This window comes from Cavia porcellus, unplaced genomic scaffold, assembly GCF_034190915.1.
Source record: "Cavia porcellus strain 051 isolate PalLab524CR breed Dunkin Hartley unplaced genomic scaffold, mCavPor4.1 scaffold_29, whole genome shotgun sequence".
Taxonomy (NCBI): domain Eukaryota; kingdom Metazoa; phylum Chordata; class Mammalia; order Rodentia; family Caviidae; genus Cavia; species Cavia porcellus.
The window spans coordinates 20636795-20659461 of record NW_026947512.1 but is presented as its reverse complement, the minus strand read 5'-3'; the positions used below and the strand labels follow the sequence as shown (position 1 = coordinate 20659461).

Below are 22667 nucleotides of genomic sequence, written 5' to 3'. Positions count from 1 at the left end.
TGCAAATAAGATAAGGCCTGGAGTATTCTTTCAGGATTGCCTAAATACACAGAAATTTCACAGAGTAACCAAGAAAGGGTCACTCTCTTCTAAACCCCTTCTATGCTTCCTGCTGGCACACGTGGAATGTGCGTGTCACGTAGTAAAGGCTCCATTCCCTTCTTTTCTAAGGAGGCTTGTGTAGAAAGCAGCACCATTAACAGAACGAGAAGTGTTAGACAGTGCATGTGTAGTTAATACCAAACCTGACTTGAGCTTCTGCTGTGGGGAGGGAGGTCAAGGAAGCGGCTCCCCTGGTGCCTTTCTTGTCCTAGTCAGAGGTAGAGCTACACTAAATCTAGAAGGGACACAAGAGCAGAATCCCATCCTTCCACAGGGTACCTCCCTCACTGCCCCTCACCCTCGGGTTCTCCTTCCCATTGCTTTGCCTTCTCTTTGTCACTCACTGGCTTTGGTCACAAGAAGCACAACCTGCTTCCACTCTGCCAGGTCTCACAGTAGTCAGTCATAGCAGTTGTAGAAACTGTGGGGCCCTAAAGACTCCATGTGTATCCCTCCTTACCCTCTATGCTATCTCCTTTCCTATTCTCCAGCGAGCAAACCAGGACTCACACCACAAGGAGCCCTAGGCAGGGCCATGACAGTCCTTTAGTGACCCTGGCTGGAGAGGGTCCCTGAGGCTGAGCTGCCCCTTTTTCTCTGTTCTAGGTTATCATTGTGGAATTTGGGGGTAAACCCTTCAGTTGCACCAAGCTCAGCCTGTCCCAGTGGCTGTGGTGTCTCTTCATCGGGGTTGGAGAGCTCCTGTGGGGCCAGGTGAGTGCTGTACCCTCCCCCGTCTTCATACAGCATGCAGACCTCCCGTCTGCTACCGGAGCTGCAGCGCACAACTGTGCAGACCCTTGACTCTTTGCTTCCTCCTTCTTCTCCCCTCCTCCTACCCAAGTGTTCAAGTTCACTCTATCTTGTAGGATCCCAAGGTGGAGTGGTGGCAACCCACTACTTCACAGGTTTCAGGTCTCTTCTTGAACCATGCCTGGACTTCTCTGGGACACCAGCAGAACTTTTCAATGGAGTTTTATTTGGAAAGGGGCAGGGGGTTAGTTAAAAGTAGAAGAGCTTACAGGCCAGGTAGGGTGGCACATACCTATAATCCCAGCACTTGGGAGGCTGAGGCAGGAGGAGTACCATGAGTCTGAGGCCTGCCTCGGCTACATAATGAGGTCAAGACCAACCTAAATGACTTCTCCTGCTTTGTTTCCTCCAGGTCCTAGTCTTTGTCCCTATTGGGTATGTGCCATGTATTCTAGTCCTCTTTCTTTTAAAGACATAAAGTGAAATGGAAAGAAAGACCTCAGACAGAAAGAGGACTTAGAGAACTAGGAAGGTGACTGATAGGTTACTAGAATATAAACGCTCTTTTGTATGTCCATAAATACAGAAAAGATTCCTAAAAGCGTGACACCTGGTGGGCACTTGGTGCCTACTTGCCCGAACAGATTGGTGCTGCTCCTCACTACTCTCCTGGCAGAACACGGTGATAGGGAAGAATGGCCTTCCTGGGGCAGTCCTGGGTGGATGACTGACAGTCTTCTGCCTGTCCTCAGATCATCTCTGCAATACCTACTCAGTCTCTGAAGTTCCTGAAGGAGGCTGGGCATGGCACTGCCAAAGAGGAGATCACCAAGGATGCTGAGGGGCTGGACGAGATTGACCACGCTGAGATGGAGCTGCGCCGAGGCCAAATCCTCTGGTTCCGGGGCCTGAACCGTATCCAGACTCAGGTACTGTGCTGGTGGCTTGTCCTCACTTTGGGAAAAGGAACCTTGTCTCCAAAAGTGATGGGGGGGGCAGCAGCAGATTTTGGCAGCCACCACCTCTCTCATGCCTAGAGCTCACTCCCAAAGGGCAGCTGTTGCTACCTAGCTTTAGGACCAACAAGGCAGCAGTGTCAGTGTGGCCTTCTCTGAAAGAGAAGCCATAGTACCAAGACTATGTCCTATTTTTAGCAGTTCTTCAGCGATGGACTGGTTGAGGAGCCCACTCTGCCAGCCTCTGGGGCCTGGAAAGCTCCATGCAGAGGGTTGTTTGTATATGCTATCCCTAGCCCAAGGATGAGGAGTGTGCAGCCCCTCCCTGTCTTCCAAAAGGAAGAAGGAACACAAAATCCCTTAATCAGCATCTTCAGCAGTCACTTAATATGACACCCTCTCGCTGCTGTTTCAGTAATCAGTATTACCTGGAGGGATCTCAGTGAAAGAAATTCACTCTCTTCTACCTTTTGACTTGAAATGGAAGGCCATGGGGAGAATTTGATGACTTGAGTGTGTATAAACAATGGTCTCTGAGTATCTTTTGCAGGATTCAGACTGCTTCCCAGAAAGGAAGAAGCTATCATTTCTTCAAACCCTTTCCCTCTTACAATTTCTGAAACGGGATAGAAGCTTCTCTGGCTGCTCTCAAATCCCTCCGCCTATAGCTCTATAGTAACGTTTTGTTTTTGTTTTTGTTTCGATTTCTGCACCTCAGTGGTAGCTGCCTCTGAGTAAACAGCCAGTCCAGGCGTTGACAGTTCTCTTCCCCTGCTCCCACCCCACACACCTTTATTGTTTCATTCCCAAGATTTTCCACCTCAAGACACCATCAATCCCGAGGTCTCCAGGATGCTCTCCAGAACACAGGCCTGATTTTTGCCAGGTCTGTTTTTTTGCCAGTTGGCTGGAGATCCCAAAATTGGGTCATTCTCAAAAGCTGGCCTTGAAAGGATGTAGAAGATTCCCCAGCCAGTCAGTCCACTGCCTTCATGCATATAGAAGACAGGTGGGATTAATACTCTGAAGTGCATCCCTGATAGGAACTCATCTCCCATGGGGGAGACATTAGATGAAAAGAAATGTGGGGAAGAAGAGCTAGGTAAGGGAAGCTTGGACTCCTCCCTCTCTTTTGAGCCTCTCCTGCCAGGAAGGGAGACTGCAACAGGACCTACACAAGCTGCCTAGGGGTGCCAGGGTTCTCAGAGTCTCCCCATCCCTCCCTCCAGGGTGCTGAGTTTACTGGGTGTCCATAGAACCTGGTGCCTTGGGCCTGGTGCCTGCTTTTTCAAAATAACTTTTTTACTTTTCTCCCCCTTCAGGATCACCTGCCTCCTTTTCTACTATGTGATTTTTTTCCTCATTGCAGTGCCTCCTCACTCCTTGCCAGTCTTCTCTCCTGGGGGGCCAAGAGTTATGGGGCTTCCTTCCCCTCCACTGCCTCTTTCTGTTCCCTCAACTATGCTCCTGTCTGTCTGGCATCACTGCCTACAGAGCTTTAGGAGTGTTACCTTTACTTGCTGGAGCAGGAGGCAGTCAGCCAGAATGGCATTAAGGCCCAGACCTGCACACCAAAGGCAGCCCAAGGTTAACATTCCCACAATGAGCAGATCTGTGCCAGATGGTTTGCACCTGGCGCTGAGCAGGTGAGACAGTGTGAGGCACCTTAGTATGTCCTGGATATCTGAAGCCCACTCCAGCATCCACTCCTGATCCTCAACAGGGTTAAAGTCTCCTACAACCTGATTTTTGATCCTTCTGGCCACATTTGGGGTGAGAGGAGTTGCCAAGCTATTACCTAGTCGTGGTTGGGATTTTCCCTTTCCCTGATTCTAAACTGTTCTGCCTATCCCTTTACTTTTTAGCTTTGTGGGAGCTAAAAGTACTAGAGAGCAGAAACTTGGGGAATGTCAGGGCTAGAATCTTGGGGAGGTAAACCTAGAATGTAATTTCCTTGCAGAAGTCATATTTTACAGCCTTAATAGGCATTGAAGAAAGATTTCTACAGCCCCTTCTGCACACAGCTGGCACTCTTCCGAGAACAAGCCCTTTCCTCCTGCAGGTTCCACTCCTCAGTCCTCTGGAACTGAAAACTGTAGCGTGTGAGGAAGGGGAAATGTCCTAGCTCAAACTCTGATATGAATTCAGAGATTAACCCTGACACATTTTGTGGCTTCTCAGGAAGCTTTATGAATAGGAGACGCTCAGAGTCACAGAGCACGCGCTGACCCATCTTCTGGAGATGAAGTCAAGGAAATGGGGTCAGCACCTTTCCTAGTCCTGGAAGCTGACCCTTGGAACTAGGCATGTGGCTTTTCCCAAGAGGAGACCACCAGATCTATGAATGATAAAGGAATCCCTTTTGATCTGTTTCTTGTTACTTAGGGTTTCAGGACAGGGACAGTGGATTTGATGGAGGTCCCAGATTGAGGCCATTGCTGGGCAATGAATAGCACTAATCACCTCTGTCTCTGAGGAGCAGCACACTGAAAACCAAGGACCGTGTGGACAGCCTAGAGCTGCTGTGCTCAGGACCACTCACTAACCAACCAACCCCATCACACACTCCTCAGTCCAGCTGCTGAGTTACTGTTAAGTGTTCCGCCCGACATTTCTGGATCTTCAGTACACTAATGCAGCTCAGTGGCATCCTCTCCAGTGAGCCTTGGTCACTGGACTCCTGAGTGCATTTCAGCCAGGGGCAGGGTATGTTGGGGAAGATTCTGTAAAGATGAGCCAATCAATTCACAGTCCAGGGTCCTTTCCACCAAGGCCAACTGCTATATTCCTTTTAAATGGAAATCTGCAAAAAAAAAAAAGTAGTTGGTGTATTTGTTTTAGAAGTTCCCAAGCCTCGACATTCAGAAATAGGTACTTTGCCTTCAACATCTCAAATTGCATGCCTCATTTTTAAGAGTACAGGTCAAAACCATGAATAAGCTGCCAGTCTCTCCCCAGCTGTTAGCCCTTGGATACCTGCATACCTAAAGGGTCCACCAGAAGCCAAAGGGGAAAAGAACACTGGATGGTGGCTGGGTGCTAAGACTGCCCTGCAAACTGTTCCTTAAATGAATTGTGATACTCAGTTAACATTCCCTCCTACCATTCCCACTGCTTTGTTTGAGGGAATACCTCTCTTGCTTTCTCCCCGCATTTTCCCAGCTGCTTCTGTCCCTCTCCCCAGTCCTCTGTAGCCCTGCCGTCCTCCTCATTCCCCTCTCTGACTATGGAGCAAAGCTGTCTCACTCTCTGATTCTTTGCAGATTGAAGTAATTAATACATTCCAGACGGGAGCCTCTTTTAAGGGAGTCCTAAAGCGGCAGAACATGGGTCAACACCTTGATGTAAAACTCGTTCCTAGCTCATCCTATGTAGCAGTTGCACCAGTCAAATCTTCCCCCACCACTTCTGTGGCTGCTGCTGTTTCATCTCCTACTGTGGGCAGTGAGTGATAGTCTATTATGATGCATGATTTGCTACAATGACCACAAGAGAGCACGTGGCATCCACTTTAACCAACGTAGTTATCTGTTCCTTTTGCTTTTTCTCTTTGACACTTTGACTTAAGAAAAGACAAAAATCCTACTCTAAGACCAGGCTGTGCATCCTTTTTATTACATTACTTTTTTAATGTTGGAAAGCTATTTCTTGATTGTCCTTCTGCACTGCTTGTTGTTTCCTTTTCTTGTGGTTTTTGTTGTTGTTGTTTGTTTTGCTTTGCCCTTTTTTTTACTTTGCCTGAATATATCATTGTTGTTCTTTCCTCTCCTGCTCCTTTGAATCTGAACTGTACCAACTAAGCTTAGAGGTGAGATTATACCAAACTAAACCTCAGAAAGTCTCCTTACTGGGGTGAGTTTAATATCTCCTCAGGAAAAGTAGGAAGGGAGCTACTGTGCCCTTGCATTCTTTCCCAGGACCCTGGTCCTATGAGAGCCGATATTAAACATGGTCATTAATAATAGTCATTGTGACCGTCACTGCATTACTAGCTAGCAGCATAAGCATAAAAGCTATAGCTAGCTGTGAAGAAAGGAGATACTCAGTTCAAGTGTAGAAGCTGAGAGTCATCATCTCATTTTTCAAAGACTTTAAAATCTGGCATAAGAATCAGTCACATACAAGAAGGAAAACTGTATGAAAGGTTCAAAAAATTTTTTTTCATTTACTAAAATTTTATTGGAAGTGGGGTATAGCGACACATGCCTGTAATCCTTGTACTACTAGGAGGCCGAGCCAAGAGGATTGCTGTGAATTCAAGGCCAGCCTGGGCTACAAAGTGAGTTCAAGGCCAACCTGAACTACATAGTCAGACCCTGTCTTGACAAACCAAAAATAAATAAATAAAACTTTCTAGGAGTTTCTGGAGAGCAGCCCCTGTTTCAGCTTCTCCTCTGCTCTAGTCTGTGTTACCAATCTCAAGCATCTTTTCGATTGGTATGCCATCACCTACCAAGGGAAGAGCTAGTGTTCTCTTTGGTAAATTGCAGGACTTTTGCTAATGCCTTCCTATTCCTGGTCATTTTACCTTTCCCAAATGGGAAGCAGAGAGGACAGAGGAAGCAGCCTTCTGGCAAGGAAGGAGTTCCTTTGTATTAAGCATATTGTGAGCTTCAAAACCTGAGTGTTCAGTTTGTCACTTCCTCGCCCACTCCCAACCCCACCCCTACCCATGGGACACAGGGTGAAGAAAGACCAATTGTATCACCTGTGGTTCACATGACTGTGAGCTGCCTTGGTCTTAGGGTTTTTTGTTTATTTATTTATTTTTTCTCTTTTTGGCCAACTGTCAGTATTCTGGCATGGATATAGGGGTACAGGGGTGGATAGAGATACCTACTGTGTCTTTAGACCCAAAGGCAGGCAAGAAAGCACTAAATATGTCTTACCTACAAATATCCAAACCCTTCTTGCTCTAAACCCTCATGGTCTTCTCTTAAATCCTGTGTCTTCTCCTCTTGCCATCCGAGTCTAATTAGCTTCTATCCTTTTTAATGATCTCTCTGGTGGGAAGAGTTAGTGTCACATGCCTCAGTGATTTGACAGTGATAGGAGACTAAGGAAGAAGAAGACTCCAGTGAGCTTTTGCAGAGGTAGGGCATACCCAGAGCCTCCAAAGGTGAGATGATCAGAGAGACAAACCACACCTGCTCTTTCTCCAGCTATATCTTCTCCCTGGAAGTTATAGCCATGTATTTTGAATCCCATTCCAGACCTCCAAATCAGTTCAGCTTTATTGTGTAGCTCTCTAAGGTTTCTCTAGAAACCACCTAACCCTTCTCCTCTGGCTTCTAAAAAGGGAGCAGAATTCTAGCTGAGACAATGGAGTCTTTATCTGAACTCAGAAGCTCCACAAAGTAGCCTTTACACTCAGATCTAATCTAAGAATCAGCCCAGTTGGGGCTCCTGAGTCATGAGAGTTGCTCTTCAATCAGCCTCAAAAGAGACATTTCCCAGAGGCTCTGAGAAATGATGTCCAGGGAGATAAGGACTGGGTGGCTAACAGAGGAGTGTGCAAGACTTTCCTCACACCCACTTCACTGGCCCTACCTTGTCCCCCTAAGGTGTTCTGATACAAAGCACCTTATTCCAGCAAGGGAGATGCCAGCCCTGCGTGGGCTGGTGGCGATGTACCGTGAGATTGCTCACCATCCTGTGTCCTCTGAACCCATACTGAGTGAAGCATTCCGTCACGGCCCCGTGCTCCCTACTCCTTTGCTCACCCACCGGACAGATGATGCTCCCTGGCTCTCTGACTCTTCTCTTGAGCTTCCCTTACAGGTGGCTGCTTTCCCCTTGGACTCCAGAGTTTCTGCAGGCTAGCTGAATGACTATTACTTGTTCCCCCAAGGAAAGTTTCCTTCTCTTTCCACCTAACCCTTTGCAACTCACTCATCTCCCTCATTTGTCTACCTATAATGGTGCTACTGGGTACCCCAGCAGGTGAGAGGAAAAGCCAGCGAATGGCCTTAGGCCCTCACTCTCATCCTAATTTTTCAAAGCCTGTTTTTTATAATGGATTCCATATATATATCAATGAAGTATTCAATTGCTTTTAGAAAATAGAAGCCAGATGTTTAAAAATCAGTGATATAAAGATGAACTGATGGTAGAAAAGATATCTGCCTTTAAAAAAATAAGAAGATACCTACTTTCCTATGGGACTCATTAGAAATTTTAAGATTTGAAGAGCAGGCATAACAACTGGGCTGCTGTCATTCCTACAGAGTGAGGCGGCTTTAGACCTATGCCTTGGCCAGTGGTAACTGTAGTGGCGCCAAAGGAGAAGGTTCTGTTGATTTTGGGCTTACTTAATCCAAGTTGCCTTGCTCTAATATTTGATATAGAGAGTCCGAGCCCGCTCTGAAGATCAAATAGAGCCTCCACTCCACCTAATCGAACCTATGTCTGGAGCAGAAACAATGTGATGGTAAAATTCACAGTTACATGGTCAGCAAGAATCAAAAAAGAATGAAAGAGCTGGCGCTCGCCTACTGTTCACTTGGCGAGTATGCACCCAGGTACCTGGATTCTTTTTAGCTGAGGTATTGAGTGGCAAGAAGTCTTCTGCTGTAAGCTCTGTGCGTCCTCAGTCCTGGGTGGGCTGTGAAGAAGTGAGGGAAGATGAGGTAAGCCTGGCCTGCAGAGGCCCAGGCTACCCAGGCAGGTGGACCCACAGGACTGATGGAGAGGCTGCCTCACGTAGTGTTCTTGAAGGTTTCACACAACGATAGGAAGTACTGAGATAGGAACTCCAGCTCACTCGTCTGTTTGTGTGGTCTGCTGGCTCTACATCCTGTCCTCTCTCTGAGTACAATTTTTGCTTGAAGAGCAGAGGAATGAAAAATGTACCATGCTGCAGCAGTAATCTGGCCTGCATAGCTTCCTCCCCACCTGATGATTTCTTCTGCATTGCTCTCATTTCTTTCCTATGGAAAGAATTTTTGGACAAGTCTAGGATTGACTACCTCTCCAAAACTAAAGCTGTCCTATGGTAACTTACCTTCCACTGGCCTCCATCTCTAGTATCTCTGAGATCCTGCTCTCTCTTCCATTCCGATTCTGACCCATACTTCAGAGAGACCCATGGGTCAGAAAAGCAGAACTACCAGAGGAGCCAGTGCCTATGGAGAAACAGAAGCTGTTCACAGGGATCAACTATTGTCAGCTGTTTTTTTTTTTTTCTGTTGACTTTGAATTGACTGAATCCTTTCCTTTATTGTGTAATAGAACAGACTGACATAGAGCCCTGTGTTTCCTTTTGCACAGTAAAACTGCCAATTGTTTTTCCTTCCTTCCACCCTCTTCCTCTGCCCCCTTGTAAAGGCTGCTTGTAGTCTGCTTCCTGGATTAGGTTTCTTCCTGGCCCAGCTGATTCCCTCTCCATATATAATCACACTCCTCTTTCCACTTTGGAAACAGCTGGAGAGGAGCACGATTGGGCACCATTGTCATGGATCAGTCACGGTTGGGAACTGAGTTGTGACAGCCAAGTTTTCTTAGCAAGAAAGGCAAAGGCATCTTCTGACACCTGCATTTCACCTACATCTTCCAGGGGAGAGAAAGGAGGATTCCAGGGAGGGACCACAGTGGAGGTTATGGGATGTAAATTATATGCATGTCTTCTGACTAGGTGGGCAAATTACTAAATCAGAGTTTGAATTTCCTGCATGCCTCTGAATGAAGACTGGTTTGTCTGCTGGCTGCACAGTGTCCACAGTCACTCGTCACCTGATGTGTATTATGTGCAGATTGATATCTGTTGGCTTTTTGAGGGCTTTAAACAGATAACTACACTTCTGTGTGTAATTTTTCCACTCCACATTCACGAATGGCTCAACACAGAAATCCATGTGTGAATCATCTCTTAAGTTTTGCTATTAATTTGCACCTAGTTCCAATATCTTTGCCCTCTATCCAAAAGAGCTAATGAGTATTTTGTTTTGTGTTTTATTTTAAGAGTGGTTTGTTTGGAAGTGCTAACTTTGTTCTGGGTTTTCTTTTTTTAAAATACAACCTTTAAAAATCCTTGTTTGCCATCACTGCTTTACATTTGAACCATGTAATGTTTCTTTCCTCTCTCTCTCTCTCCCTTTCTCTTTCTCTCTCTCTTTCAAGGTTTAACCCTAGAGTTATGGTTGAACCCAAGACCTCAGCACTGAACTATATCCCGAAGCGTTTTGTTTTGTTTTATTTTATTTTGTTTTGTTTCGTTTTGTTTTGGAGACCGGGTCCACTGAGCCACTGAATTGCCCAGGCTGGGCTCAAACTCACAATCCTCCTACCTTAACCTCCCATGAGCCATTGTGCCCTGCTTAGCCATGTGATGTTTGCAGTGTCCTATGATCTTTTTTTATTTATTTGGTTTTGGTTCTTGAATGGCCACGTTTTGTAGCTTAAATTTTGTTTCATTCCTCAAACCATTAGTTCCTTGTGCTGCTGCTCAATTCTCACCTCCTTATTTTCTTATCCTTCTTTTTCCTTCCCCTGGTATAGATCAAAGTGGTCAAAGCGTTCCATAGCTCCCTCCATGAAAGCATTCAGAAACCCGCGAGCCAACACTCCATCCACAACTTCATGACCCACCCTGAATTCACCATAGAGGAGGAGTCGCCACGAACACCGCTGTTGGATGAGCAAAAGGAAGAAGATCTTGAAAACGTTTCTAAGACTTGGGCTAGGGTACTCCCATTGGATGATGAGGTCACTGCACAAGCTAACACAAACAACAATGCAGTAGATGGCACTCAAGAACAGATCGTTGCCTCCCATTTGGACAGCCCTCTACAAAACCTGGAGACGTCAGTTTGAACTTTCATTCTCTGACTCCCACCCCTGTTGTCCCTAATTTCTTTCTCATCTGTCCCATCTATGAGGTGATGACGGGACTTTCATTGTCATGTCAACTGCTCCCAAGTGTGAGAGACCCCTCCCATACACACATCTGACTATGAAGAAGCAGGAGCACAGACCTACAAGGATTTCAGCCTAAACTTGAGTTTGTAGCAGGACCAGTCAAACACAGGCAGGTAACTGTAGAGTCTATTCCTTGGGGGCATCAGTTGTCATTTGTAAAGGAATGTAGCCGGTCCTCCAAGCATCACCCAACCCAAATTCTCCCCAGTGTTCAGACATGCCATCGTCTCCTGACTTCTGCATTTTATCCTCTGAGTCTCTGCCATTTGCAAACTGGGACTTTAGAGAAAGATGAATGTCCACAGATGAAATCTGTTGATGTAAGGATAGAATGTATAAATCAGCCAGTGGAATGATGGTTTTAAAAATAGTTTCTACCACTTTGAAAACCTATCCCTGAAGGCCTCTAGTTTTTTCTGTCCCTAGTGTTCTTTGGTCTTTTGTAACCCTTGTTCTATCCCTTTACTTTTGTAAACATTGTGATAATTGGGAGAATGGAAAGGACATAAATTGATTCAAATTTGACCATTCTCCTTTAAGGCCTCAGTGGAACCCTTGACTTGGTTCTAGAGGTAAATGGATTTCTCTGTTAAGAGTCCTTTTGAAGCCATTAATAGCTGATAAGAATGTTTTCCTGTTGTCAAGTTAGCATCTCCTTCCAAACTGCCATCTTGTCAGGTGTATGTGGTCCTGAAGTGCCAAAGAGATGCCAGAGAGATCAGTCTTAACCATAAAGCTTACACATGTAGAATACAGGTGAATGCAGCTTTCACTATGGGCCTGAGCATCTTTCTGTTCCAGAAGAATGCATTTGGTATGGCCCTGCCTACTAGCTGGTCCTGGAGTTTGAGGACCAGAAGCTAGCAGGCCTGAGATAAGACAGACCATCAACTCAGACTTGTGAGGTCCTCCTTGGGATGACTGCTGCTTTCAAAGCCATCTCCAGGGCTTTTCCAGGATAAGACCTGATTGTCAAGGGAATGAGTGTTGAGAAGCCAAAGAGCCACTCTGGCATGGTTTAAGGAAACCTCCTTGCAGGCACTAGAAACCTTGAGTGTAGGTGCCTGAGTGCCAGCTTTGACCTTCTCTTCAGTTTCCTAATTCTACTCTTTGCCAGATCTACAGTTTTTTCTGACTCAGAATGTTCCAATCTTTCAGGAACATTCTGGATTTGTACATAGACATCCAAAAGGGAAGCTCCCGTGGCCTTGTACTGACTTAAGGAGCAAAACACCCAACCTGGAGGGGCCCTTGTTTCCTCTTTCTCTCCTCTCTCCCTCTCACACATCCCCGCTGAGCACTCTCTTGGCAGTGTGCTCCAGCTGCTGACCAGGACAGCCCTATGCCATCTTTCCCTTCTTGCCCTCCATCCACTGGCCACTCAGGAGTTGGGGACTTAGCTGAGACTTCCTGGGGCAAGATGGAGCCACCTTTGCAGGAGCTCCATTTTATCCCTTCCAATACTGACCGAAGCTCTCTGTGCAGGTGGAGCTAAGCAATGTCCCCAATTCCCACCTCCCATTAGATCAATGAAGCCCAGCCCCCTCTTGCAGAGTATCAGGAGTCAGGAGGAGGCATTAAGGCTCTTAGGAACTGCCACATTTCCATTTGGGAGAGGAAGGTGACCTGAACCTACCCCCCAGCCTTTTCTTCCAGATCCCTCTCCCTCGTCCCTTGCACCTGAGCTGTCCTAGGTAAGAAGAATAAAGAAACAATACCCCTACACATCCTCATTATATGTAATCTGTCATTATAGGAAAACAACTCTGATTTTGGTTTTGTGAGGGTTACATGTTTCAACAGTCTTTTCTCTGTCTTAAATACCCATTGGGAAAAAAACCAGCTCACCCAAGGAGTTAAGTGTTCACACACATATTATTAAGTACATTGAAAGATTTAATTCTGTCAAGTCTTTTATTACCTCACATCATTTAAAGAAGCAAATCAATACCAAGCCTTGGAGGCCATTTTACCATTCCTGCCCCCAAAAGACTCGTGGTGCCTGACAGGTTCCTCCTGAGGTCTCGTGTCTACTTTTTTAAAGTCAGTGGTTTGTGTGTGTGTGTGTGTGTGTGTGTGTGTGTGTGTGTGTGTGTGTGTGTGTTTGTGTGTTCTAGTTTCCAGAGAGAAAATATAGAAATATTATGCAAAAAAATATACTTTTCTTTAGATCAGAAATGGATAATTTTTGAGTCAGCCATATGTATTTTCTTTAAAGGATTTAAAATAAAGTAAGTGCCGTCATGTAACCCTGTGGAAGGAGCGCCTAACCAGCCGACTGACATGACAGGTGACTTAGTATATTTGTAATTGGTTTAAAAACCAGTACACTGTACTTCCTTTCTCCAAACAGCCATCTTTATACTTAGGGAAAAAATTTGTTGGGTTCTAGACTTTTTTAATATAAATTGTGTTGATATGGTATTAAGTTGAAATGTTTATGTGCATATGTTTTTATATATAAGTTTTTTCTATTCAGTTTCAGTGATCCAACTGGCAGTGAGAAAATATGGCATAAGTTACTAATGCTTTCCCCAAAATGGTGCTTTGGATTTGAAAAGGTCTGATGGGGAGAAGGAGAAAATGTTACCCTGGATTTCTGTCTTGATAACCCTAGGAAAATGAACAGTAAACTGTGGCCAGTAAGGACCCCATCCAGCAAAAAGGGACGCAGCTGTCAGGAAATGAATGTGTGCCCTGCCCCGGGCCCTGCAGAGATGGACTGCCAGGCTCTTCTGTAGCTAGTGGTTAGGACCAGGGGCCTTCTGTTGGATTTGTGTTTCTTGAGAAATTAGCTACCAGAGTGGTACCAAAGACAATCTCTCCTGGTCTGCAAGGATACTCTGATTTATAGTTTGCCTGTTTTTATGGTTCTCTCACTCCAATGAGTTTTTGTGCAAGGATCTGAGTTGTGATTCCTTCCTCCCCTAGAAAGGTTTCATTCAATATATCGGATGAGAGACAGAACAGCGAGGTGAAAAATCAGTAGCTGGTTCTAGCCCTGGGTAACGGTGTCAGAGCCATGTCTTTCTTGTAAGCATCCTCTGTCTTCTGAAATGATTCTCCCATCCCTAAAAATATTAAGAGAGAGGCTATCTAGAATTCCATCCATTTGTGGATTCTTTAGGGTTTGGGTTTTTTCTTCCGTTTGAGCTTTAGTGGGAAGAGTTTGCACAGATAAGTCTGAGTCTCACTGCCGAAATCCTAGAGAGGTGTGGGAAACTCAAATGCGCCAGAAAACCTCTTAAAGTAGCTCTCGTTTTTTTCGTCCTTACCTTCCTTGCCTTACGATTGAAGCCACCCACGGTACCACCCCAGTCTGCACACATGCCCCCTTTCATAACTAGGGACCACCCCACAGCACTAGTGGGGTAGGTACTGACAAATGCCTGCTGTTCTTAAGCCATTCCAGCCTCTTCCTCAGAATAGACCAGACTTGCTTATTTTAGCTCAGTGCCAGAATTTTTGCCTTCCCAACTGCAGTTAGACTTGCTGTGTCCTTTCTGCATTTCTTTTTATGTTTTTAAATTTTTCCCTGGTACTGGGATTAAACCCAAGACCTTCACACTGAGCTACATCCTCGACCCTTTAAAATTTTTTTTATCTTTCAGACAAAGGTCTTGCTAAATTACCCAAGCTGGGTGCAAACTTGCAATCTTTCTGCCTCAGCCTCCCAGGCATGCACTACCACACTTGGCTCCCTTTCCTCCTGATCAGGAAAGATGGAGGGAGATGAGCTTCCCATGACTGACTTGGCCTTTGGCTCATGTGTTCTCCCCATGTGTATATATGCCATATGTGAATATGCCATATACATGTTCCAACAAATCTATCTACGTTTTTGCAAATCAGCACGCAGATAGGATTTTGAGTTTCTTCTTTTCAATCACTAGTATAACAAGCACTGGTATTTTTGTACAAAAAAGAAAATCAAACAAAAGATTGACTATTGTGGTCTGCATGACAAACAAATGGTGGTATCAAAGCAATGTGTCTCCTCGTGTGTGCGGCCATCATTTGCAGTCCTGCTTAGCAGCACACTGATCTGTATTTGCATTTTATATTATTTAAGCTCTGTGTGCAATGTTTGCATGTATTTATATGGTTCTTAGGGGAAAATGCTATGAACTGGCAAATCTGAAAGTCAAATGTGTTGTTCCACTGGGACAAGAAGAGAAGAGGAATTTCAAGAGGAATAATTTTTTTGGAACCGATAAAGCTTTTTGCTGATGAGCAGAAACCAATACTGCCATGCACTGAGAATAAAAACCTATGCCCACTTGTAACTCTGCTGTCCTCAATGTGTCTCCACATTTGCTTACGGCCGATTGCATTAAAGAGAATGCTGCCATAGCCATCCTGTCAGAGTAGGCACGGGACCAGCCTGTTCCCACAGCCTGACACCCCTGGCTGCCCTGGCTGCCAGTCTTGTGCCCTTACAGTGTAGTACAAGCTGTGTGCACTTTGCCCACTAAGGTGAGTGTGGTAGAGATCTGCCTCTCCACCCCGTCTTTTTAGAAATTTACTTACATTTGTATTAGTTGCTTTTCTGCTGAAAATTCACCTCCGACTTCCCCCTTCTCCTAAAACTTTTTATTTACTTATTTTTTGGTTCTGGGAATCAAACTCAGGACCTTGTACTTGCTAAGCAGGCACTTTGCTGCTGAGCTATATCCCCAGCCCTCCCACAACTTTTTGAAAGGTGGTTTTATTCATTGAACCTCTAACTTTGACTCAAGTTTCACGTCAGAACAGATTCTAACAAGTTATTTACATTCTGAGATTTCATATCTCAGATGACTTCTTCTGACAGCTCTCACCCAGATGCACAACCAAGTTTCCTGCTTTCTTTAAAAAGGACTGTCTGCTCCCATAGGTTCCCTTAGGACAAGTGTAATGCTAATGAACACCCCAAACTCCCAGCTGTCTCCATAGGCTGGTTCCTCCCGTAGAGCCAGCCTTGGTTGGAGAACATTCCTGCAGCCAGAAAGATGATTCCTTTTCTTGTCAAAGGCAAAGATACATCATGGGTTTAAGATGGAGGCTGGGAACCGATTCACTGACTGATTAAAATAAATTTAAGTTTTCTTTAAAAGTGGCCAGAACTTTTTTTTTTTTGATAACAGGGATCATAAATATTGACAATAGATCTAAAGTTTAATTTTTCCATTGTAATACTCTTACTAGAAACCTCAGCATGGTGGTGCATGCCTGTAATGCCTGTAAGCACTTGGGAGCTGAGGCAAGAGGATCATAATGATACTAAGACAGCTTGGGCTACAGAGTGAGACTCCATCTCTAAAAACATACAAGCAAATAAAAGCACCCTTATTAATAAGGATGCAACAACACCTACACCCAGACAGTCCTTTCTAAAACTTGGCCTTGTATTTACCCTCTTACTCTCCCATCTTGTCTTTGTTAAGCCCTTGATTTATGTCTCTGCTGTATTGACACAGCATCCACAATTCAACCTCATCCTGGAATGCAGTAAGAGAAATGGAAAAAAGACCTCAAAAATGTCAGCCTGACAATCCTTTGTCCCAGGTGACTGTGTGAGAATATGTTCTTTTCTTCTCACCCTCAGTTCTAGAAAATAATTGCTTGGCCTTCTGTCTTAGCAGTGGTTTGTAAGATCATCTTTCTTGGCCACCATATCCCCTCCTGGAGACACTGACTTGGTGCAGAGTGCTCCACTAAACCTGCCTGGTTCCCTCCCAAGCACACTCCTGACTTGTGGCAGACTCATTGGGTGCCAGCAAGATGGTTACCAGCACCTCATTTGGATCTATTATGGCAAGGGAACTCCTTAGTAAGTAAAAATGCAAACACGGTACTATCACTGTGTGACATCATTACCATCCATTGCCTCCAGCATGAACCTAAGCCAGGAAAGGTAGGAGTAAGAACCTGCTGGATCTGTACATCTTGAAAAGTGGTGGTTTCCAGGCCCAGTACCCTGACATGAAGCCAGTCATCAATGACTTTTCACTTCTGTAAGCTTTTCTGAATTAATGCTTCCCTGTCTTTTTTTTTTTTTTTTTTGTCTTTCTCCTTTTTATTGGCACCAGGGATCGAACTCACGACTGCCTGCTTGCAAGGCAGGCGCTTATGCCGCTGAGCTAAATCTCCAGCCCCTTTTTGTTTTTTTTGTTTTGTTTTGTTTTTTATCGGTACCGGGGATCGAATTCATGACCGCCTTATGCTTCCCTGTTTTTAAAAGACAAACGTGAGAACACTTTGGAATGGCTTCCTGCAGCCATAAACAGAAGAGGGAGTCAAAACCACATCACCACTTGACACTTGCTCGGAGGGAGAGCTTACATGGGCCATATACTTGAAAAGTCAAATTGCAGCTAGAAATTTAACTTCGGCTCATGAAATCTAAGAAGGCAAATATCTGAACTGAGTGACCAGTTCAGTGTCATCACAGGAATGTACCTGTCCCCACTCCAAGACCAACCCAGACCCTGTGTCCAAACTTGCACTTAGTATCCAGTGTCCCCATAACAGAGGACACATTGACTGTCTGCTGGTGCTTGCCTTTTCTACTGAGTTTGTTTTGTTTTGTTCTGTTTTTTGGTGCCAGAGATTGAACTCACAACCTTACGCTTACCAGGGCAGGTGCTTACACTGCTAAGCTAAACCCCCAGGCCCTACTTGCTTTTTCTAAACAGCTCATTTGGTTAAGTTGCTGTGCTAGGTCCAGAAATCCTGCATTGGAAGACTTTGACTTGTGTTTTAAAATCCCAGGTCTTCGGGGCTGGGGATTTAGCTCAGCTGCATAAGCACCTACCTTACAAGCAGGCAGTCGTGAGTTCGATCCCCGGTACTGATAAAAAGGAAAAAGACAAAAAAAAAAAAAAAAATCCCAGATCTTCACACATGCTTGGCAAGTGCTTTACCACTGAACTCTCCCTAGCTCTTTAGGCCTATTTTTAGTAAGCACTTACAAAATTTATTTGAAAGAAGTAAGGCTGAAGAGAGAAGGGCAAGAAACCATAACTGCCTTCAAGCACTACGGAGAAGGAGAACACAGTGAGGCTGCATTCCTCCAAGACGGAGGTGAGAATCCCCGAGTGCTCCTTGGCAAAGCTCAGAGCAGAGCTGCTGCTGAACAGGTAGGAAAGGAAAGGAGTTTCCCCGCTTCTGCGTGCCCTCTGGTAAAGCAGTCGAAACAGCACGGAGAGATAAGTGCGGTTTTGATGTGTGGCAGTGGGAAGAGGACACATGCGCCCTACTCCTAGCCCAGCTTCTTCCCTGGCTTGGTCTCCCCTCTACAAGACCATCAGACTGAATGAATGATTTTCAAGTTATACTTGGAAGATCAGGAAGAGGCTCCTCAGAGTTGATTCAGGGCCTAGTGTGTTCAACAAAAATAGCACTTCTTAATCGTTTTGGTTTCCGTGCCAACTATAATTTTTTTGTTGTTTGGTTTTGGTTTTATGAGACAGGGTCTCACTGTGTAACCCAGGCTGACCCTGAACTCTCATTGATCCTCCTGCCTCAATGGCCCTTGAGTACTAAGATTACACGCATGTATCACTATGCCAGCAGCTATAACTTTTAAAAGTGACTTTAAAACACTGAATTTAGCCAGGTGTGGTGGTGCGCATCTGTAATTCCAGCACTCAGGAGGCTGAAGCAGGAGAATTGTTGCAAGTTTGAGACCAGCCTGGACTACAAAAGTGAGCTGAAGTGAGACTGTCTCAAAAAGACAAAAAAATTAATTAACTAACTAACTTAAAAATACTAAACTTGCTTCTCTCTAAAGTTTCCCGCCAGCCCTAAAATGTTATGATTCACATTTTAAAAAATTGAAAAATAAAGCCAGGCATGGTGGCACATGCCTGTAATCCCAGCACTGGGAGACTGAGGCGGGAGGATTACCGAGAGTCCTAGGCCAGTCTAAACTACAGAGTGAGACTATCTCAAGATAAAAAACAAAACAACTGAAATAATCCAAATTAGGTGACAGTGTAACAAGTTGTGTGTTAGTTTATACAAGTAAAACCTAATTTGGATCCAGCTTGATATCTTCCACTTTTATTATCAGTATTTACGCAAATAAAATATATAAAAAGCAGTCATTGTTTCGCCTGTCAAGGCTACTGTGCAGCTGATTCTGCAGTGGGATGAAAATCTGCTTGGAATTTTGTTTTGGAAAGAGCAGTAGTTTGGAAACCTATCGATCTGGCTCAATGGAATGGCCTAACCTTAGGGAGAACTAAAATGTGTCATCTGAGGTCAGGTGGAGAGAGCCTGACTGTGGAGTCAGAAGGCCGCTGTAGCAATCCTGATCCTTGCTATGAGTTTGCTGTGTGGCCCTCAGGGTCCTTCCAACTCTGACCCTGCCCCCTTGTTCTACTGACTGATCGCTGGCTTCTCCCTTGCTGCCTTTTCTCCCCTGGAATAATCACGTTTGGCAAACACAGCCACATACCTCACAGCGTGCAGAGAGGCTTCTCTTTAGGCTGAGTCACTTGTATCTGCAAAAAAAGACACTTTGGACCACACCCTTAAAGCTCAAGAAGTGTTTCTTTTCTAAAACCCAGCACTGACCTAGCTCACACCCACCTGAGCTCTGAAAGGCGCCCCTTAATCATCGGGAATCCTCTCCTTGGTGCCAGGCCCGCATTTGGCCAACAGGCACTGTGTCCATCTTCTGGGCACAGTTGTCTGCACTGAAAGCTAACAAAACAAAGTCCTTGACCTCTGCGTTCACTCTTGTGGCAAAGAAACAAACGAAGCAGGTACATAGGATGCCAGCTGGGGAAAAGGATCAGAGAGCAGAGAGAGGGAAAGGGCACAAGGGTAAAGTGCGGAAGCAGGAGTCATGATTTGAGGACACAGAAAGAAGTCGGGAATTGGAACTGAGAGTTGGAATTGATTGGCTTACTTAGAAAGCAAAGTAATTAAGTTCAGAAACTAGGCTAGTATACATTTGGATTCCGTGAAAGGGACCTTATCGACGGTTTTAACAGAGGGTTGCAATGATCAGTCTTACAGTTCAACAGTCAAGCGGCCTAGAGTCAGGGGAAATGGAAAGACAACGCAGTTTTAGCACGCATACCTCGTGTGATCCTAACCTACAAAATGTGGGCTCAGGCAGGTCCAAGCTCCACTGTCAGGCTCTCTTATGACACACAAAATAGGAAAAAAAAAATTAAATAAATAAAAACTTGTTTAAAAAAAATTAAGGGAAGACATTGCTTGTCACTCCAGCCTGGTCAGAGCACTGTGGTCAAAGTGACACCTTGGTTAGTGGATGAAGTAGTCTGCTTATACCTGCAGGTCACAGAGTTAACCACTTGGTCCTTATCTGTCCTCTCCCTCCTTGTCACATAACCTTCACCCGTCAGTCCCCAAGCAGGGTATTTACCCACCTCATCTCCACCAAGACACAGTGTGACACCACCTGCTTGCTGGTGTGACGGCCACCCCAATCCATGTGTCACGTGGAGGAGGGATACAGGCGCCCTCTCAGTTCTGGGGCCAAGGAAGTCTTGGAGCAGCTAGCAACCTGGGGCCCTCTGGGAATGCCCCATGGCTCTCAGCAGGGTCGGGCTCAAAGAACCCTGGGAGGTCACCAAGCCCACCAAAGAGGCAAGGGCTGCTCTGCCCTGGGGGCTGCAGACTTAAGGAGAGAATGTTTTCACCTGTCCTTGACACCTACCTCCCCCATTAGGGCTGAGTCTAAGTGGGGAAGAGAAACTCCCTAGTCTGCTCACATTCCTTCCTCTCTTCTGGGCATTCCGCAGTCTTCTCCAGGCCCTTAGGTGGCGCTGACGCCGGAAGCAAAGAGGGTAGTGACCTGAAATCCTCCAGCTGTCACAGGGCTTGAACTCAAAACAAAGGTGTTTGCTGCCTTTGTTTTTGTTTCAGTCTTGTCTTTGGGACCATGGAGGCCTCTTGATAAATCCAGTGAAGCTGGGAAGTGGGGTGTGGCTTTTCTTCTGGAAGGCTCCCTATCATGCCAGCCTCACCCCCAACCTTCAAAAATAAAGCCTGGCCGGGTTTTCTTTCACATGGGGCAATTTTGTCAAATTTTTTTGGCCCAGAGTTACAAGAGCTGCTGTTGATACCTCTGCAGGGCAAAGGAGACCAAACACTGAAGCTCGGCTGCCCCTCCTAGGAAGCTGCATTATTCTTGGGCTGCTGAGTACACAGCACGAAAAAAGACCTGCTGTGGATTTATTCCGAGTCTTTCCGCCAGCCACACGTGGAGGTCTCAGACTTGAGGCTGCAGCAAGCATCTAGTCCTCAGAGGGCCAGGCAACTCCAGCCACTGCCCTGGCTGCCAGGGATGTAGAGGTAAAAGCCAGCCTCAGACCCCAAGAGTTTCATTGTCTGTTTGGGGAGATAGACTCTGAACCCCAGAATTCCAGCAACGTGGAGGACAGAAAAGAGGAACGTTCACAAAAGAAGCAGCCTTGGCCACATTGTTTTTTAATAACAAAATTTGCATAGAAAATGACAATCTTTGTAATAATTTACACAGTAACTGAAGAACTGTGTGGTGGCACACTTCTGTCATCCCACTTGCTTGGGAAGCCAAAGTGGGAGAATTACAAATTCAGGACCAACCTGAGCAACACAGTAAGGCCTCAGAAGAAAAAGAAATTCCAAGAAAAGTGTCACAAAACACTTTAAGACTCACAATCCAGGAAAGACCAGCATAAAATGACACAGTGTAACTTTATTGGAATTTATACAAGAGAAAAACAAGCCACTAATAAAGTAAAGGAATCTGTGCAAAAGTCCAGAGTACAAAGTAACAATGAGCCAGGTGTACTTGGAACACAGAGTACCTGCGAGGGAGTGGCCAGCAGAGTGACCACTGCCGGGAAAGGGCTGTGTCTATTTTACATGAAAAGCCCAGGCCTAGGGTTGGCACTGGGAGATGCCTGTAAGTACAGTGTGTACTAAAGAAGTGAGACACAGGCATGGCAGGCAGAGGCAGCATGGAGGTGAGGAGAGAAAGGCCCCGCGGGCGGCCCACTAAGTACATGTTAATGAGATTTCTGTCATAATGATAATAGAGCAGTCTCTATTTAATGAGCTCTCAGACACTCCAAGACTTAAATTGTGCATTTTGCACTATTAGTCCAATTAATTTTCATGATAGCATTGCACAAGAATTCTTATTGTCATTTTATATCCAAGGAGACAACTGCAAAGAAATAGCCAACCTAGGTACAGTGGCACAGGACAATACATAAGTACAAATGGCACAAAACTATAGTCTGGAGAACACAGAATTTATCTATACAATAGAAACTGGGGGTATATACCCATTATCCCAGCACTCGAGACTCTGAGACAGGGGGTACCATACCCATTATCCCAGCACTCGAGACTCTGAGACAGGGTGATCCCTGTGAATTCAAGGCCAGCCTGAACTACATAATGAGATTCTCTCTCTCAAAAAAATTAAACCTGCCTGAGTCCACATTTTGTAGGTTAGGCTCACACAAGGTATGTGTGCTACTGAATTAAAGGTGCTAGCAGCAGCTAGGTACAGTGGTACACACTTGTAAACCCAGCTTTGTGGCTGAGGCAGAAAGATTGTAAGTTACATAGCAAGACTTCGTCTCAAAAAACAGACAAACAAAAGATGAATACCCCAGATCTACCAGGTGGTAAGTGAGAATGTAGACCCCAGAAGATGCTGTTAGCACATTTCTGTCTTTCCAAAGAGGACTTTGGAAAAAGTCTTTGGTACCAGCAGCAATGCTGCAATAGCACGTCCCATATTCCCATCAGAGAACTTTGCTTACCTTGTAAGCTATTTTGGTCTACTAAAGTTACCTTGGTCTACTGAAACCAGTCTTACTACTTTGTAATCATACATCACCAGTAAACCCTAAAATCATTAAAAATGGTTAAAAATGAGCACTCACAGGATCAGATTTAAAACATACATTCTTTCCCAGGATG

General features: G+C 45.2%; 1 protein-coding gene across 4 annotated transcripts in view; it reads left to right on the top strand.

The window, feature by feature from the left end:
- The window catches only part of Atp2b4 (ATPase plasma membrane Ca2+ transporting 4), a 100426-nt gene extending 85413 nt beyond the window's left edge, over positions 1-15013 (top strand). For 2 of the 4 annotated variants that reach the window (XM_063239931.1, XM_063239932.1), the window contains exons 19-21: positions 709-816; positions 1608-1784; positions 10308-15013. In XM_063239931.1, coding sequence (XP_063096001.1) covers positions 709-816; positions 1608-1784; positions 10308-10622 — 600 coding nt within the window. In that variant the 3' untranslated portion in view covers positions 10623-15013. Of the gene's footprint in view, positions 1-708; positions 817-1607; positions 1785-5074; positions 5256-10307 lie in introns of all 4 variants that reach the window. The other 2 variants (XM_063239934.1, XM_063239933.1) reach the window with 2 other exon arrangements.
- The last annotated feature ends 7654 nt before the right edge of the window (positions 15014-22667 follow it).